The following is a 19,457-nucleotide window of genomic DNA, read 5'->3' as shown; positions in this document are numbered from 1 at the left end:
TTAGAGAGTAGAAAGAAGGCAATAGAGAAGAGAAATAAATCTGGACTCTCACCAGTGGGGGCTGGGCAGCCACTGGGGGACGCTGAGCAGCTGGGACTGTCCTTTAAAGGCTCCCTGGGGCTGCAGGGTGGGGACTGGGCTGGGGAGCAGGGGGCAGCCGGGTGGGAGCGGACCCTCACCCCAGGTGAGGGCAGCCCCGCCTTTCTGCTGTCCCTCCCTCCCTCCCTCGCAGGACAGAGGCCAGCTCCCACACGCCCTGGTCTTCTCAAGGGCTCACCCCATACCTCTGCCCAAATGTGCCCAGACCCTCCGCCCCTCTTTAAGGCAGCCCATTGCACCTGTGAAGAGTCTGCTAGAAAGTTCCTCATTGTCCACAAGCCTCAGCTCTGCCACGAGAAGCCCTACTCAGACCCCATCTACTCCCATCACCCTGCGACAGCCCCTCAAAGACCTGAAGACCAAAGACCACTCTCCTCTGATCCTTCTCCATGCCAAACGGCACGTGGTCCCAACGGGACCTTGGTTTTAGTTCCATCGCTCTGCCCTACACGTTGCTTTAGCTCATAAACTCCTTTTGCGCCTATTCCTGCTCCAGGGAACCAACTAGAACTTCAGAAACACGCACGAACGCACAGTCTGCCCTGCTAGCTGCCTCCACAAACACAGCAGAAGCTTCCAGACACTTTTAAGGACATGTAACTATGGTAATCACCTTCCCCCCGACCCAGCTGTCCTCTTCACAGAAGCCAGAGAGCCGTCCTGGGGTGGCCTAGGGCCCTGAACCTGAACTTGATGTTGTCTTGCTGCCAACAGGTCTGGCTGGAACGGTGATTAGAAAGCACTTGGTCCCCTGGTCGTAACCGGTGTGCACAGATGACCAGTGACAGGCACCGTTTCTTGCCTCTCCCTGCCTCCACGCCTTGGTATAGTAAAAGCAAATTTGGCATTTTACAGGAGTCCACTCAAACCCCAAGACTGACCGAGATGGGATTTCCTACCATCCAAGCGACAAGGCCTCAGAATCCATGTGAAGTCGATTTATAGGAAGTAAGAGATGCGGTTCTCTCTCTCTCAGACACGCACACACAACGCCTCAGTCGCTTTTACCATCCCTGTAGAATCTCAGAATATCAGGGTTGGGATGTGATCACATCCACCCTCTGCTCCTCCAGGGCCACCCGATAGTGAGTTCCCTCCATAGCGCCTCTGCCAAGTGGCCGTCCTGCCCCTCCTTGCACACCTCCGGTGCGAGCCCCCTCCCGCCCAAGACAGTCCGGGCTCCCAGTGCAGACAGCTCCTCTTCCTCCCCCCAGCCCCAACTCCTTCCCTTCTCCCCTCTGCTGGACACAAGACCCGTCTCCCCCAGCCGCTTACCTGCTCGGCTCCAGAAGAGGGTGAGAGACTCTGCTCTCTCCATGCCAGCGGAGCGGACAGCCGAGACTCCGCATGCAGCAAGCCCTCATGCAAGAGACAAGCGTGTGCTGGGCCCACGCGGGGGGCGGGGAGCTGGGGGGCTCCAGGCTGCTCCAAACCCTGTCCCCAGGCTCCTCAGCGGGTGCCCAGGGACTTTCCTGAGCCCCGTGTGCCAGCACCCTGCCCGGGCCAGTTTGGCCCCATCAATCACATACTCCTTTGCCCGGGGAAGTTGCTCCCGGGCAGCCCAGCCCGGGGACAGCAACTCAGGATTCAGAAAGCAAGCCTCCTCTCTCTCCTTTCCCACCCCCTGCACTCCACCCACAGCCACCCACGTCCCATGGCCCGGTCGCAGCAGACCGGTGAGGGGAGTTATCTGTGAATCGAGCTTGTCCTTCTCTGGGAAAGGTTCTCAGCCAAAGGGCCGAGTCACAGCCCCACGGAGGGCGAGGGCTGACCTCCCGCTCAGCTGCTGTCCTGCCGCGAGGGGAAATGAACAGGAACTGGCTGTCTGAGTCAGCGCCCCTGGTCTATTGTCACCGTGCAGGCCCCTTCCTTCCCAGAGGAGAGCCGTGCACGGAGATAGGCCTTGTTTTTTGCAGGTCTCTCTCGTGCACACACACTTTCTCTCTTGGCCTGGAATGAGTCTGTGAACTATGGCTGGATCCAATTCAACTGCATCTCCCCAGTTCCTAGCAGGGACCTAGTCTACAGCACACAGAGGTCACCTCGCCACCACAGGGGGCGCTAAAGACGACTAGCCCCATTTCCCAGGGGAGCAGACTGAGGCTCAGAGAGGGAAAGAGCCTTTCCCAAGGCCCACCAGCTAGAGAGTAACGAGACTTAGAGTCCCAATCTGCTCTCCATGGCATCAGGAGAACCCTGCCAACCTTCTCGTGGCTTCTACCTCTGCCACAGCCAGCAGACTGCAGATTCTAGCAAAGTCTATTTCCCAAAGCACAAAGCATGACAGAATCACTGGCTTTAAAACCTTGAAAACGTATCTCGTTCAAATTTGTTTCTGTGTGTTCAGAAGGACAAGGACCCAGGAGACAAGTCACATGTGGCAGAAGTTCATTACAAAGGGACTCTTTTGTTGCCAGCTACTAAGTGACCACACCGGCAGGACGAGCACGGGCGAGGGACCGAACCTGTGTCCCAGTGACCATGTTCAAACTGGAAGAGACGCATCGCTGGTTCCCGATCACAGAGTGGAAAGAGACCTAGCATGAGCTTTGTTCTCTTTTCGTCTTTGCCAGGGGCACAGGAAGAGAAGCAGCAGCTGGAGGAAGGGGCTGGAGGTCTCCCCGGGGAGCAGCCACCTGGATTGACAAGATTTTCAACTCTTTGAGAGCAGGGCCAGGGCTCGCACGTGGGTCCCTGGAGGCACCACCTTCAGAACTTATTCGTGACAGCATGCTATAAATAAGCCATCGAAAAACACTGAGGTGCAATGTCTAGACAAGGACAATGCAATACAACCTTTGTCCCAGAGGTTGGGAGAGGGCTAGTTTCTAGGAGCAAGGAATGATTATTATTTTATTTTATTTTATTTTTTTGAAACAGAGTCTCACTCTGTTGCCCAGGCTACAGTCCTGTGGCGTCAGTCTAGCTCACAGCAGCCTCCAACTCCTGGGCTCAAACGATCCTCCTGCCTCAGCCTCCCGAGTAGCTGGGACTACAGGCATGCGCCACCATGCCCAGCTCATTTTTTCTATATATTTTTACTTGTCCAGCTAATTTCTTTCTATTTTTAGTAGAGACAGGGGTCTCGCTGTTGCTCAGGCTGGTCTCGAACTCCTGACCTTGAGCCATCCTCCCACCTCAGCCTCCCAGAGTGCTAGGATTACGGTCATGAACTACCACGCCTGGCCAAGGAATGGTTATTAACATCATCAACTGCATTCAAAAATCTAAACAGGCCGTGGCCTTAGCAACACCGAGACGGTGACCTCGGCAAGGGTGGCTTCGCAGAGGCCAGACTGCAGCAGGTTAAGGGGAAATGGGAGGGCAGTAGAGACACATCTCAGGAAGTCTGGCTGTGGTTAGAGAGGAAAGAGACAGAGCCATAGCTAGAGGGAGAGGCAGCGCTGCAGATGGGAGTTAGATGTTTGTCAGGATGGGAGAGATGCTGCATTTTTTTTTATTTTTTTGGAGACAGAGTCTCACTCTGTTGACTGGGCTAGAGTGCCGTGGCATCAGCCTAGCTCACAGCAACCTCAAACTCCTGGGCTCAAGCGATCCTCCTGCCTCAGCCTCCCGAGTAGCTGGGACTACAGGCATGTGCCACCATGCCCGGCTAACTTTTATATATATATATATATATATATATATATACACATATATATATATATTTTTTTTTAAGTTGGCCAATAATTTCTTTCTATTTTTAGTAGAGACTGGTCTCGAATTCCTGACCTTGAGTGATCCTCCCGCCTCGGTCTCCCAGAGTGCTAGGATGCTGTATGTTTTTAAGTCGAGGCGCTTCTGTGAAAATTGCCATTGCACCCTGCCCTCTGTAGGCCCTGAAGGCTGAACTTCACTTGGACCAACTAAACCAGAACTTCCGAGGGTGGAGCCCAGGCATGGCTATTGCTTTCAACCTTCCCAGGTGGAGAACAATCCCCCTAATTCTTGGGAGAGACTGAAGTCCAGTCTTAAAACCCAGCTAGTGGGCAGAGGGCAAAGGCAGCCTGTCGGCGGATTAACATGGGGGCTAAGAAGACAGACTTGGAAGCCCTGCTGCCCGGGCTCAAATCCCAGCCTTGCCATTTACTGCCTGTGTGCCCTTGGGTACCTCGCTTAACCTCTCTGAGCTTTGGTTTCTCATCTATACATGAGTTATATAATCCACAGTTTCTATTCCCTATATCCCACTTAGGAGATAATCAAGGGAGCTACACCATAAAGCTGTTGTGTAGACTAAATGAGTCAGTATCTGCAAAGTGCTCAGGCTACTGTCCAGCTCAGCAGGAGTTGGCCTGAATTTTCTAGCAGCCCTCCTATTGCCTCTCTGATGCCCTGGGCCTCCCCCTAAGGCTCAGGCTCCCTTCGTTTTTTTTTTGTTTTTTTTTTTTTTTTGAGACAGTCTCACTCTGTTGCCCGGGCTAGAGTGCCATGGCATCAGCCTGGCTCATAGCAACCTCCAATTCCTGGGCTCAAGCAATCCTCCTGCCTCAACCTCCCGAGTAGCTGGGACTACAGGCATGCACCACCATGCCTGGCTAATTTTTTCTATGTATTTTTAGTTGGCCAATTACTTTCTTTCTATTTTTAGTAGAGACGGGGGTCTCCCTCTTGCTCAGGCTGGTCTCGAACTCCTGACCTTGAGCGATCTGCCCGCCTCGGCCTCCCAGAGTGCTAGGATTACAAGCGTGAGCCACTGTGCCCGGCCTCAGGCTTCCTTCTAAAATGTTGCTGGCTCTACCCTTGAGCTTGGTTGTCCCACTGGCTTGCCTCACACAGGCCTGAGTTTGTCACCCCACTCCACAGCCTGGGTCCCTCTGGGGTGGAGCTGGCTGCTTTTGCTGTGATAGGAGCTGCCATCGCACATGGCCAGAGCCACGTGGCTCAAGATGAGAAGACTCCACAACTTCAGAGTCCCAGCTGATATCTGTGTTTTGTTCCCCCAACCCAGGCTTTGGGGTTCTTTCGGCTGGAGTTAGGGTAAACGATTGCTCCTGGGTAGGGAAATGGCTGATGTGTATCAGTTTTCATGATAGGGACCTGGTGTTTGGGGGGTTGGAGGCCTGATGGGGGTGGGGGTGGGGAGCAATCTTCATCCTCAGCCCCAGCAGTGTGACCTTTGGTTGTGTGGATCATGACTGTCGCTTGGGTGGCAACAAAGGAAATCTCAACCTTTTCAATTTTGCTGTTTACCCTGTGCAGACAGCTCTCATCCCTCAAGCCAGGTCCCAGAAGCAGAAGCGAGGCCCCAAGCTGCTAGGTGGGTCAGAATATTTCAAAGGGGCAGTGCATGCCTTTTATCTCTTGTGTGGCATGCTTGGCGGGGGACAGCACATGTCCTCTGAGGCCAGCTTAAAGGGCCCGAACAGCACCCACCCCCACCCTGCTCTGGCCAGGCCCATGAATTCCACAAAAGGCATTCATTGAAGTGGCACCGTGCCACCCTCCCCAGTGCCAGGAATAGAACTCAGAGAACACATGCCACCCGACTGGCAGGGAGCAGTCAGGAGCCTTGTCCTGCTCCTGGGACCCCACACTCTTCTATCTGTGCTCTGGGAGAATTTGACAGGCGACTGAATTTTTTTTTTTTTTTTTTTTTTTGAAACAGGGTCTCACTCTGTTGCCTGGGATACAGTGCAGTGGCACCATCAGAGCTCACTGCAACCTCACATTCCTGGGCTCAAGCGATCCTCCTGCCTCAGCCTCCCAGTTAGCTGGGACTACAGGCATGCGCCACCATGCCCAGCTATTTTTCTATATTTTGTAGAGATGAGGTCTGCTATGTTGCTTAGGCTGGTCTCAAACTCCTGGCCTTAAGTGATCCTCCTGCCTCAGCCTCCCCAAGTGCTGGGATTACAAGTGTGAGCCACCACGCCTGGCTGAGATTGACTTTTGAAACAGAAAATCTGTTGTTGAAATGACAGTTTCATCAAACATCATTTCCTCCACAGGAATGCACATAGCATTTAGGAGGACACATTAGCCCAGACTGTTTGGAGGTATTGCCCAGGGGTGACGAGGAGCTGACCCATCAGTGTGAAGGGTCTCCGACCAGGGACATCTTTCTTTGTTGTCCCAAGTATCATTTTGGCCTCTTTTCCATGCCAGAGCCTTGTCTGGTTTCTTCCAGCTTAATGATTAAACGACCATGGCCCTGGATGTCTGTACTATACTAATGAGGAAATCCCAGGGGTCACAGGGACAACTCTTGGGCAGTGATGGTGGCAGTGGTGGGGGGGGCAGCTGGACTGTTGCCCACATTAATCTCTGTAGCTGGGTGACCTTGGGAATGTCACCTCACCTCTGTAGATCTATATAATGAAAGGTTTGTGGGCGATGAGTGGTTTCTAAGTGTACATGTCACCTTTATTAAAGGACCCGAGTCCCACCATAATTAAGACCAAAAACCTGCTTTTTCCACAGAAGACTTCAGTGTTGACGTGCAAAAACAATGATAGTCATGGCTGTGTATACACACCTGCTCACCCCAGTTGAGAGCCCCTGGAACAGGCGACCCTTACAGGCCCTTGCTACTCTGAGGGTCGAACGCACTGACAATGGCGGCTCACATGTGCCCCTTGCTTGCTCCGTAGCGGGCACTTTACACACAGCGCCCGACTGCACCCTCACACCCACCCTGTGAGGTCGCATCGTGACCTCGCCTGACCAAGGAGGCCACGGCAGCTCCGAGAGCTTAGGCTGCTTGCCCAGAGACACACGGCTGCTTACTGGCCAAGTCTGCTTGAGAACCCAGAAGCTGTGGGGGTCCTCACCACATTCAGAGTTTAAGCATTTTATTTATTTATTTGTTTATTTTTTGAGACAGAGTCTCACTCTGTTGTCCAGGCTAGAGTGAGTGCCGTGGCGTCAGCCTAGCTCACAGCAACCTCCAACTTCTTGGCTCAAGTGATCCTCCTGCCTCAGCCTCCCGAGTAGCTGGGACTACAGGCATGCGCCACCATGCCCGGCTAATTTTTTCTATATATGTTTAGTTGTCCAATTAATTTCTTTCTATTTTTTACTAGAGACGGGGTCTTGCTCTTGCTCAGGCTGGTTTCGAACTCCTGACCTCGAGCGATCCACCCGCCTCAGCCTCCCAGAGTGCTAGGATTACACTGCTCCTGGCCCAGAGTTTAAGCATTTTAGAGGAGGTAAAAACCTGACAGCATCCTGATTCTGCCTCATCCAAGGCTGAAACTAGAAAGCTTCACTTGCTTAATCAAATTTCAGTGGCACCCAGTGCTCAGAGAAGACAAGGCCCAGGCTGGCTTTGTTGGCAGCTGAGGTGAGACACTGGAGAACAGTAGGTGACACTTTTGTTTCAAAGTATCTGCATGCACACCAGTGACAAGGCTTCACCCTGTGCCACGTGTTACACCTTACAAGGCCCCGTAAAACATCCCGGATCATTTGCTCCTCACCACAGCCCTGCAAGGGGGTGGTGGCTATTCCTATTATCCCCACATTGCACTTGAAGAAACTGAGGATAAAAGGGCTGAAATAACTCTCTCCAAAGACCTAACATAAGGATCTGAGCTTGAGTTCAAACGTGGGGCCTCCCACACTCATTCCATCGCATCTCCCTATTCCTTGTGGCTGCTTCTTTCTGCAAAGAAAAGTACCTAATCTTGTATTTCTGTTTTTCAAGTGTGTTTGCTGGCTCAGGGAAATGATATGATTTGGTCTCTCAGCTCGACAGAATGATCCGCCAGTGTAATTGTTCTATATGTTAATGGTTTTATCATTCTTTGCACAAACAACATTATAACAACATTAATGGAAATCTAAGGGAAAGAAAAACGCACCAAGCCTGCCACCCACAATAAATCAAGTTTTGATTTTTCCACAATTCTTTCCCAATTCTTTTTTTTTTTTTTTTGAGACAGAGTCTCGCTTTTGTTGCCCAGGCTAGAGTGAGTGCCGTGGCGTCAGCCTAGCTCACAGCAAACTCAAACTCCTGGGCTCGAGTGATCCTTCTGCCTCAGCCTCCCGGGTAGCTGGGACTACAGGCATGCACCACCATGCCCGGATAATTTTTTTTTTTATATATATATCAGTTGGCCAATTAATTTCTTTCTATTTATAGTAGAGACGGGGTCTCGCTCTTGCTCAGGCTGGTTTTGAACTCCTGACCTTGAGCAATCCGCCCACCTCGGCCTCCCAAGAGCTAGGATTACAGGCGTGAGCCACAGCGCCCGGCCTCTTTCCCAATTCTTGACCATGCATGGACATACTTTTTATAGGATTTGTAATGCTCGGCAAAGAAACAGTTTTGTGTTGTGCCTTTTGTATGTTATACTTTATTATAAGCATCATGCATGTTGCTCAATAATCTTCATAATTAGCTCTTTCGTGGCTCTACCATATTTTAGTGAGGTTGGGTGCACCATATTTATTTAGCCATTCCCCTGCTATTTCACATTAGGGTGGCAATTATATTTTTGTCACCTGCTTTTTGCTTTCCTCTAGTTCTGGCCCAGAAAATGTGGGAGTGTCACAATTGGCCCTAAACCCAAGGGCCTGTGGCTCTGCCTCCAACACATCTCCCAGTTGTGGGAGGCGAGGAGCACCAGGAAAAATATTTTGTTTGGTAGCCTAGAAGTTTAACTCCTTCTTTCTCAAGACAGAGTCTAACTCTGTCACCAGGCCTGAGTGCCGTGGCGCCAGCCTAGCTTACAGCAACCTCACACTCCTGGGCTCAAGCGATCCTCCTGCCTCAGCCTCCCAGATAGTCGGGACTACAGGCGTATGCTGCCATGCCAGGCTAAATTTTTTTCTATTTTTAGTAGAGAGAGAGTCTTGCTCTTGATCAGGCTGGTCTCAAAATCCAGACCTAAAGTGATCCTCTTGCCTGCCTTGGCCTCCCAGAGTGCTAGGATTACAGGTGTGAGCCCCTGTGTCTGGCTTGAGAATTTTAACTTCTTCCATAACTTCCAATGGGCTCATCGAGTTTGGCTAGGAAATAGGTCTTTAGGAAGAAGGCCCCAGGGGGATAGGGGCCAAGTGACTCTCTTATAAGTCTCTGCCACTTGAGCTTCCATCATACTAAAATCAAGGATTGTGAGAATTCAATAAACTTGTGAAGATGAAAAGCCAGGTCAACTATAAAAATGCCTTGTAAATGCAAGGAGATGATCTCCTCATTTTGCTTAGGTACAGAGAAGAGAAGGGTGGACTCATTTTCATCCTGAAGCGCAGGTCACCTCGCTTACAGCGCTGCTACGGCTGCTTGGGGGAAGGGGGTTGTGGAAACCAGCATGATACCAGTTCCCTGGATGTGCAGCCTCTCTCATTGCCTGGTTTAGGCTTCAATTCAAGACTCCTCCACTTTCCCACTAGCTCAGGAATCCCGAGCTCCGGCTTCTGGACCCAACACAGAGCCTCCAGTGAGTTCAATTATTCTAACAATACAAACGTGCCATCAAACAGACATATGGTGGGACTTCTACAAGGCTGGGCATTGCAGCCCTGGTTGCCATAGAGATTTGCTAGCCCTACCAGAGTGGAGCCACAGACCCCTCCTTCCGCCACACCCGGTCTCCAGGGTTACTAACTCCTGCCACAGACGCAAAGATGCCGAGAAGCGCATGGCGTGGTGCAATAGCACAGGCTTGAGAGTCAGACAGATCTGGGCCCAAATTCTGGCTCCACAACTTCCTTGATATCAGACTACGCAAGGGGCAGCTCTCCCCCTGAGTCTCAGTTTGCTTATCAGTAAAATGGCATCAACGATCCCTGCCTGGGGGTTGTTCCGAGGATTAAGTAAAGTCGCGGATGAAAAGTGCCGGCTTGCAATAGGTGTGTGATGAATATGGATTCTCTTTTCCTTCTCTGTGGGACACTAGTCCAAATAGATGGCTCATATGTGCACAGCAATGCCCGTGCCATGGAGCCACGGTGGTGCTAGCACGCATCCTCCGCCCCGCCACATCCAGATTCCCAGGGCGACAAGGGGCTGCACTTACTCAAGAGTTGGCTGTGAGAGTTAGTGAGAAATCAATCCCAACTCATAAGCTTGGCAGGCAGAGCTTTCCAGTCTTAAAGCAACCTATGCTCTAAAGTCCCGTTGGGCTTCCAAATGCTGTGGCTGCCCCACCCCACCCCCACCCTCTTTGCAGCTGGTTCCCTCCTCACTTCCTGCCACACGGGGCTGCCCCCCACAGTCCCCTAACATGCTGGGCTCACTTCTGGCTCCAGCCTCAGGGGAAAGGCCCATGCACGGTGTTTCACCCTTCTGTAATCACATTCTTCTTCCTTTTGAAAAGCAATTTCAACTTTCTAAAACCTTTCCTAGCTATCTCACACTGCATCCTCCCAACCACCCTGGAAATGTGCTGAGGATTCCCGCTAAGGATCCTTAGCTTTTCATAGCCGAAGGATGAAGGTAGCAGAGGGAAATGACTTGCCTAAGATCACCCTGTGGGTTCACAGCAAGAGCCCAAAAGCCAAGCCTTCTAAGAGCTGGTCAGTGGCTTTTTCCCACCTCTTGGAAAACAAATTGTAGCCCTCGCCCTTGAAAAACCCCTGTTTTACCAGGGGAGATAAACATTGAATAACAACTACAGAAATGATAATACCAGCAATGATAACATTATGTAAAAGCTACCAAATTAGTACAGAGGAGGGAGTGATGAACTCTGTTAATTAATTTTGTATGGAGGAAGGAGGTCAGTCAGGGAAGGTTCCAGAGAAGAGGTGACACCTCCAGGTTTTGAAGGATGAATAGAAAATTGCCAGAAGATAGGGGGTGGAGGAAAGTGCATTTGTGAAAGCATGGAAACATTGCATGGGTGAATTTGGAGAAACATGTCATTGAAGGTGGCTGGATCATCATGTTCAAAGTGACAAAGTGACAGACATGAGGCTGGAGAAGTAGGTAGGGTCCAAGCATGGAAGGTCTCTAAGTTGTGCTAAGGAAAATATTGTTTACCCTAGAAATTTGTACATCCCAAACCTCAGGCATTGGTGTCTCAGCTTCCCAATTTCTGCCATTTCCACGTACCACTTGTACTACTCGTTACTTAATCATTTTAATCAAAAGACTCACTTTAAAAACATTTAACCTTGCCCTAATAAAAATATATGAGAAACCATGAGCTTGATATCATAGTTATATTTTTTTCTAATACACATTAACATATATAAAGAACTCTGAAAGCCAAAGGAGTTTTTTCTGTATCACCTACAATGATCGCCTGGGCCCCTTCGATCCACCCCACACTTTGGGAGTAATCTCAGTCCCACGGCCCCAAGTGAATGAGGCTTGAGCTCCCAGCAAGGGAGTGCAGGGGCAGCTCACTCTGGTGGCTGTGTCAAGCACAGCCAGGAGAAAGTCACAGACTTGGACACGGGCAGTGGGATAAGAGGTGGGGCTCCCATGTCTCAGAGGAAGCCTCAACCACAAATACTTGTTGAATGAATGAATGAATGAATAGACTGACGGGTGAGAATCACGTGCGCGGTGAGGGAGGGAGGAAAGAGCAAAGGATGACTCCCAGGTTTCGAGTTTGGGTTACTGGAAAGACAGTGGTGTCGCCAAGAGAAAATGGAAGAGAGAAAGGGAGCAAGAAGAGAAAGGGCAGTGCAAGATGTGCGCAGCCGAGCACGAGATACTCGTGGGACATTCGGGTGGAGGTGGGGCAGCTGGCTGCGCTAGCGTGAGCGGCAGACCGAGGTTTGGAGGTCGAGGCTACAAAGGTGGTCTCCTCCAGGGCTTGATTTAAGGGAGACGGCGCAGAGTAAGAGGAGATGCAGGCCTAAGACAGAACTCTGAGCAAAGGACATTTGCATTTCAGGGTGGGGCAAAGGAAGAGATGTTTTCTTCCTGTGCAAAGCGTTTCCTTGCAGGACAGACCCACCTCCCACCCAGGGTCTTGCCTTCTTCCTGAGAGCATGAGCTGATTGCTTGCTGTGTTCGTCTCCTCTCCTGGGCCAGCCCGTGAGCAGCCTGGAACGGGGGGCGAACCGCTCTTTCCCCAGCTTAGCCCGGTGGGAGTGAGTGATCGCTCAGTGCCTCTGGGGCTGCCCAGAGATGGCGATCGTGTGGGTGTGGTGCTGAGGTAAGATGAGGACCCAGAGGTGGAAGGGACAGGGAGGGAGGAGCCATCATGAGGCCACCTCCTCGTGCTGCCAGAGGCTGCCCGCATGGCCACTACCTCCAGGATGACCCTGGATCAGAGCTGGCATTGAAGATGCAAAACAACTTCTAAGAAATAAAACAGCAGCCAGTAACTGCCCCAAGCTGTGCCACCAGTGATTATTCAGCAAGTTATCCTCAAGTTCCTGTGCTGGGTGACACAGAGCATCTCTGGTAACACCAGCAGGTCCTGCACCTCCTGCTCTGTGGCAGAAAAGCAGGATGCTACGAGGTGGCGGTTGGGCCATTCACCTAATGGTGGCCTTAGAAAAGCGTGTCCCAGAAGATCCCAAGGAACCTTCAACTCCCAGAATCTTTGTCCTTGGCTCAGTCCACCACAGAGGCCCAAACGCAGCCCACCCAGGAGGCCACACAAAGCCCTGCTCGGACGGGCGGGCCCTGGGGACTGTCCCCCTGCCTGCCAGCACCGAGCAAGCTGCTTTCCTGTAGCTTCCTTCCCTCCCTCTGTCCTAGGGATGGCCCTGGGACCGCCTGGCCCTGGACAACTAACCTCAACTGCGCGGCCAGTTGAGACCCCAGGAAGAGACAGGGACAACCGTCTTGGGCCTGAGCATGGCACGCTTTCTGCGAGACACCAGTCCATTCATTGCTTCCTTATGGTAAACTTGAGTTAAACTCTGCAGAAACTTTCCATTCCTTCCCACGGGCCCGAAAGGTGGGTGAGAGCCTCCCAAACAGACACAGAGGGACCTCCCAGACTGTGTGACGAGGGGTGCTGACAAGGGAGAAGAGGGGACACCTCCCTCTATACAGAGGAGGGCATGGAGAGAAAGAGCCCCAGCCCTCGTGCCTGGAGCCCGATCTAAGGCAGCAGTGGAAGGTGCTTCTGGGTGGCCAAGGGGCAGCTACGAGGGTTCAGAGTTGGTGGGAGGGGGCGATTGGGACAAGACAAGCTGCTTCCACGTTGCTCTTGCACTGCCTGGGAAGCTGAGCTAGGAAAAGTTGTCCCCAGACCCCGATTGCCGTAATGTCAGCATCCAGGAAGGAGCTGCTGGGGGAAAGTATGCCAGGACCCTTGAGTTCCCATCTGCAGAGGCGGGAGGAAGGGGCAAAGCAGGGCTCGCCAGGGGCGGGGGCAACGCGTCCAAGGCTGGCAAATGCTCGTGTCGCCCATGCAGCGAGGCGAGCTCTCTGTCGGGGCTGGGGCAGGGAGGCGGGGGGGGGGGGGGGGGGGGCAGGGCATTACACAGCAAGAAGCAGATTTGTCTGGATCATTCTGTGCATGCAGCATAGGAGGTAGAGCCAGGAGAGGTGTAGGTGTGCATGTGCGGGGCGGGGATGGGAGCTGGGGGGAGACAGGTTTGAATAACAAAGGAGGCTTGTAAAGGATAAGCCATGCATGGTTCCAAGACTCTGCCTACTGGTTCCAGGGAGAAAGCACAGTCCTAGCAATAAACTTCAGTCCCTGGCACGTTGCTCACTTCCCTGACACTCCAGCCACCCTCCAGAGGCTACACGGGGTTGCTGGCGAAGGGGCCAGCCCCTCCCAGCTCAGGGAGCTCTCACTTATGCAACTGAGCCTGGCACGGGAGCGGGAGCGGGGAGTTCACCCGCATCTCCCTCTGGCGCTCTCCCCGCCCCCTGCCAGCCCCTGCAAGTCACACCAAGGGTCAGGGGCCCTGCGCGGCAGCAGCTGGGGAGGCCCTGCCTGTAGGAGCCCCCGGGAAAAGGAGGGAAGGGAAGAGAGTACCTGTTGCTGAATGCATCCTGCTTTGGCTCTTACTCCTCGGTTGCTTGTGGTGAGAGTTGCCCATCATTCTGTTCTGGACTGGCAGCCACCGTGGCTGCCGCGGCCACCTCCTCCTCCTCCTCCTCCTCCTCCTCCTCCTCCTTTTCCTCCTCCTCCTCCTCCTCCTCTCTGCCTGTGCTCCTCCCCAGGTGCTTACATCACCTCAGCTTTGCTTCTCACACACATGGCTCTTCCAAATCCCACTTGTGCCCCTAGCACAGAATTGCACAGATCTGACCCTCTCACTTGGACTACAGCCTGCTAGGAGCTTCTCTCGGTCTCTCTCTCTCCCCCTCCCTCCCCCTCCCTTCCCCCTCCCCCTCCACTCAGGTCGAGTAGCCCAGGTTCCAAGGGGAACCCTAGTGAGCCCCGAGTGTGGCCCCCACCTCATCTGCCTCTGCTGACGGAGCCAGCACGGGCACCCTCCGGGACCCGACCCGCCCGCCCTCACCGGCCCCCGCGGCCGCTGCTCTCAGCGCTCTCATTCCCGCTGCCGCTCGCTCGCTGCTGCTCGCTCTGTCTGCAGAAGCTTGCAGGAGCGAGGGGCCAATAACAGAGCCTAATCTGGGAGTGTGACAGGGACTAGTGAAGGAATGTGCTACCCAGGAATTCTAAGTGACACAGCTCCCTGCTCCACTGGGGGAAGGATCCAGTTCTGTAAGTGACAGCTGCCAATGGGCTCTGGGCTTCAGTTCTGATAGAAATCTGGGAAAATCTGGGCAGCGCATGAAGCTGCCAGGCTGCAGACTTGGAGCTGGCACAACCAGATGCCTCTGGAACGCCCAGTGTGGCCACCAGGTGCACCTGCTTCCCTGTCACACACACCTGAAGCCTCACTCCGCCCTTCCTCCCTCCCTCTGTCGCCTGCTTTGCCTTCCCAGGGGAGGGCAGGCTGGCAGTCGGAGACTCACACACTGGAACTGGGACCCTCGGCAGCCAATGAGAGCGCTCCTTGCATGAGTCCCACAGCAAATCCACGCGCGCGCGCTCACACTCACAGACACGCGTACGCAGCCGCTCGCTGCGAGTGCTGCAGCCCTGTGGGATAAGTGACACGGGCCAGGTGGTGCTGGCTCAGCAGCTCGTTCCAGCCCCAGCAGCCCGGCAGCGAGGAAGGGCCATGGCTTCTGGAATCAACTCTGCCTGAGCCACACAGCCTCCAGTGCCTTCACTCACTTAGGCGAGTCATGGCACTGCTCAGCGCTGATGTCATCAGACTCATGCTTACCGGGACAAGGGACCTCTCTGTCATTGTCATGGCCATGGGGCACTGTGGGTGTAGGTCCAGCTAGAGCTTCAGGCGGGCAGACGTGGGGCACTGTGCCACCCAGAAAGCAGAGCTTTCTGAATTGGGGGCAGGAGATCTAAAGTGGGATCCATCAGTCCCTCCACTCGCCCAGCCAGTCGCTCACTCATTCTTTCAGCAGTTCCCAGGGATCCAGTCTGGCCAGGCCTGTGCTAGCGCTGGGGACACAGAGGTGTAAGTCACTGTCTAAGGAGGTGGGTTCGACACATCCACAGACCATGGGACAATACAGGGAAGGATCAATGACGTTGTGGGACTATCAGAGAGAAACTTCTTCAGTCTGGAAGGGCTAGAGATACCTCCCCAGAGGAGGTGATGCATGACATGGGCCATGAAGGATGAAGAAGAGTTGGCCAGGCACACAAAGGGGAAAGATGTACTATTAACCATTCTGGAATATTACGCTTACTAGGAACCTCTCCTGCTGCACCCCCAGCTTTCAACGGTCTCTTCAGTTTTCTTCAACAGCTCCTCCAACATTCCCCAAGCTACTGACGATCAGACTCTCTCGGCTACTGGGGGCAACAGATAGTGACACAGGGGAATCTCAGGATGGTGTGACCCATGCTTGGGCTTGGCTGCCCACTGTGGAATGTGGCAGGAGGCCTCCAAGGGGACCTACCTGAGACCAGATAAGAGGGCATGGGAAATAGAGGGCCCAGGGCAAGTGTGAAGAGCCAGGAGTGAAATATCTTGGGAAAATAGTTTTATGAATATGGTAAAAATCATGGAGATTTATGAACACAGCAAAAATCTTGAAGGTGATAAGTGAATCATGGAAGTTTGGAGAGCATTTAGTCCTTGCCCTCTTATCCATTTGTGAGAGGTCCTAGGTGTAAGTTTCGGTAGGTTCAAGGTTATAAACATGGACTAAAAAAATCTTAGAGATGTTATAAAAGACAGAACCATGACTTGTTGAAATGATCGTAAAATGCATGGGACATTGTGAAAGTCAAAAGATAATTGAATTCAATTGGGTTGTGCAGTTGGGACCCCAGATTCTATTCCCAGGGAGCAGATGAGGAAGCCTGAAGAGGAGCAGGCATATTTTGGAAGTATTGGGGAGTGAGGGGAGGGGAGAGTGGGGCTGAGGAAGGAGTGCATGACCTGTGTACCCACTACACAGGTCAAGAAGTTGACCATGGCCAGGACTCCAGAAGCCCCCCTCAAGGTGGTTTTTTAACATCATTGCAGATCTTCCTCACAACAGCCCTGCCAGGTAGCTTCTATTAGTTCAATCCACTCTCCAGATACTCAAAGGGAGGCTAGGAGAGGGAAGACAACTTGGCCAAGGTCCCTGTTGGCTTCTTCTACTGGGCCTACACACATGCTCCAAGTTGTTGCCAACAAAAGAAAACAGTAGACACAGAACCCTTCCTTTCTCCCTGCGGCCCCTCTACTTCGTTATTCTTCTCTCTCCTATTCTCATCTGGGGAGTCCACATCCTGTGTCCCATGTCCTCACCTTCTCTTCTCTGTAAGCCCCAGTGTGGCCCCTGAAGCTTTGCTCACCCAGGCACCAGTCTCCCCATGGCCACAGCCAGTAGATGCTTTAGCACCTGCTGTGGCTCACACGCTCCTGGACTAAATTAACCCAACTAATGCGTGGGGCAGCAGGATTCGAACCCCTGTCTGTCTACCTCCAAATTCAGTACTTTCTCCACCCTGTTCCTCTTTATCATCTAAAGTGGATGGGGGCCGGGCGCGGTGGCTCACACCTGTAATCCTAGCGCTCTGGGAGTCTGAAGCGGGAGGATCACTCAAGGTCAGGAGTTCGAGACCAGCCTGAGCAAGAGCGAGACCCTGTGTCTACTAAAAACAGAAAGAAATTAGCTGGACAACTAAAAATATATAGAAAAAATTAGCTGGACATGGTGGCACATGCCTGTAGTCCCAGCTACTCGGGAGGCTGAGGCAGGAGGATTGCTTGAGCCCAGGAGATTGAGGTTGCTGTGAGCTAGGCTGAGGCCATGGCACTCTAGCCTGGGCAACAGAGTGGCACGCTGTCTCAAAAATAAATAAATAAATAAATAAATAAATAAATAAATAAATAAATAAAGTGGATGGGGAACACTTTTAGACATCTTTACCACTTTCCTTTCCCTTCTCTATCCATTCATTAGGTCCCGTAAATCGTTCCTTAAAACTGTCTCAAATCTGAGCACTTCCGTCACCCTGGTCCCAGCTGCCATCATTTCACCCCTGAAATATCCTCTTCTCGGGGCTCCCTGTTTCCATCCCTGCATCCTCTAATCTGTTCATCACACAGCAGCCAGAGCAAGCTCTGGAGCCTATACTTAGAACTGGCCCCATCTGAGCGTGTCACCTTCTCTCTCTTTATTCCCTGAAAGAAAGGCCTCTGCCCAGTCAGTCTGGGCAGAGGGCTCACTCTATTCGCTCTACTGGAGTTTGGGTGTTTGAAGCCGTGCCTTGCAGTAGTTGCCTGGCACAGAGGGTAGCTCAGTTAGCGTTTGCCAATGAACGGGCATGGGCCCAGCTGCCCTGCTCATCCAGACTTGCCCTGTTTCTTTCTCCCACCTCTCCTTTGCTCCCTGACGACTCCCTGAGAGCGCCATACTCTTGATCCATGTGACTCAACCCATCCAAGGGTCTTCTCAAAATTCTCTCACCCCTTCCTGTTCATCAGGGTGGACAGCCAGGCTGGGTGGGGTGCTGGTGGCAGCTGTTCTGGAGAGTCCACTGGTGCAGGATCGCTGCCTATGGAAGGTACTAGAAAGTTGAGCTACCCTTTTCACTGAGCACTCTGCTCAGGGAGAGAGGTGCAGTGGCTTCAGGAGGGCCGGACACCCCGTGGTGTCTTCATGTGGAGTTTGGGGAGGAAACAGCTTCTTTCTGGCATATGTGCAAGTTGACCCCTGCAGGAGCAGCCATGTCTATAGAGGAGCGAGGGCCGGGCCCCAACATGTAGCTGATACTTCACCTTACTGGGTGTCTTAGACACAGCAGGAGAGGAGACAGAGAAGTCTGAGGCCTGAAAGAAGCAACTTTGGGGCCCATGTCCCCAAAGTGAAAGAGCTTAAGGTTCACTGTTATTGCCTCATCGGCCGTATCCGTCTATACTCAGGGACGGGGAAGGGGGTGGACAGGGAAGTGGGGTCGGCAGTGCTGTTAATATCTCCAGACAGCCCCCCAGGGCCTAAGAGCTGGGACAAGAACCAGCTTTTCACTGTAGTCATGCCCTCACATGGGCCCCTGCCAGTCGTGGATTCTTAGGCCCCAAGGTGAAGATAAGGAAACAGAGACCAGGGTGAGGAGATGGAGCCAGAAAGTGGCATAGTCAGGACTTGAACCCAAGTTAGGTGGACTCTAACTCGAACCCAAGTCGGGCTTTTTTTCACTCTGCTGGCCCCATCTGCTATGACTTGCCTGTACTCTGTCCAGGTGTGGGGCATTTTCAGGGACAAGTTCCATAAGGAGAAGCGAATTGTAACACACAGCTCCAACTCTGACTTCGCATGCTCCCTTGGCAGTGCTCGTGTGTTGTGCATCCCGGGAAAGCAAACTGCTCAGCCCTGGGCCTGGGGACACTTTCTAACCGAGTTTCAGTCATGGCCCCCCAAGCCTGAAGCATGAACTTCTCTTCCAGCCCCTACGAAGTGTTGTCTATGTTCTGTTCCTTCCGCCTGGAAAGCTTTTCCTTGTACTTCCATCTCTGCTTGTGAAAATCATACTCATCTCTTAAGACCCAACCCAAACGTCTCCTCCTCCACGAAGCTTTCTCTGAGCCTTGTGGCCAGAGTCTAACCCACCTCTGCACGGCCACCCCTTCTCTGTAGATTTCAGGTCCATTGCATGTGCCACTTGTCCTGGTGGAAGCCTTTTCTTTCCTTTTTTTTGGGGGACAGAGTCTCACTTTGTTGCCCGGGCTAGAGTGAATGTCATGGCGTCAGCCTAGCTCACAGCAACCTCAAACTCCTGGGCTCAAGCGATCCTGCTGCCTCAGCCTCCCGAGTAGCTGGGACTACAGGCATCTGCCACCATGCCCCATTAATTTTTTCTATATATTTTTAGTTGGCCAATTAATTTCTTTCTATTTGTAGTAGAGATGGGGTCTCGCTCTTGCTCAGGCTGGTCTCAAACTCCTGACCTTGAGTGATCCGCCCACCTCAGCCTCCCAGAATGCTAGTGGAAGCCTTTTCTTGATCT

The 19,457-nt window shown here is 52.6% G+C and overlaps 1 protein-coding gene across 3 annotated transcripts in view; it reads right to left on the bottom strand.

Annotated features, from left to right (window-relative positions):
• The window catches only part of NHSL2 (NHS like 2), a 259,324-nt gene that overhangs the window by 76,092 nt on the left and 163,775 nt on the right, over positions 1 to 19,457 (bottom strand). The window contains exon 1 of one of the 3 annotated variants that reach the window (XM_075999428.1): positions 13,947 to 14,035. The exons of 1 other annotated variant lie outside the window; for it this stretch is intronic. In XM_075999428.1, coding sequence (XP_075855543.1) covers positions 13,947 to 14,013 — 67 coding nt within the window. In that variant the 5' untranslated portion in view covers positions 14,014 to 14,035. Of the gene's footprint in view, positions 1 to 1,374; positions 3,720 to 13,946; positions 14,036 to 19,457 lie in introns of those variants that run through there. One more of the 3 variants, XM_012784336.3, reaches the window with a different exon arrangement.

Source organism: Microcebus murinus, chromosome X (assembly GCF_040939455.1).
Source record: "Microcebus murinus isolate Inina chromosome X, M.murinus_Inina_mat1.0, whole genome shotgun sequence".
In the NCBI taxonomy this organism is placed as follows: Eukaryota; Metazoa; Chordata; class Mammalia; order Primates; family Cheirogaleidae; genus Microcebus; species Microcebus murinus.
Note: the sequence above shows the minus strand (reverse complement) of the source record. Positions and strands in the feature narration are given on the sequence as shown.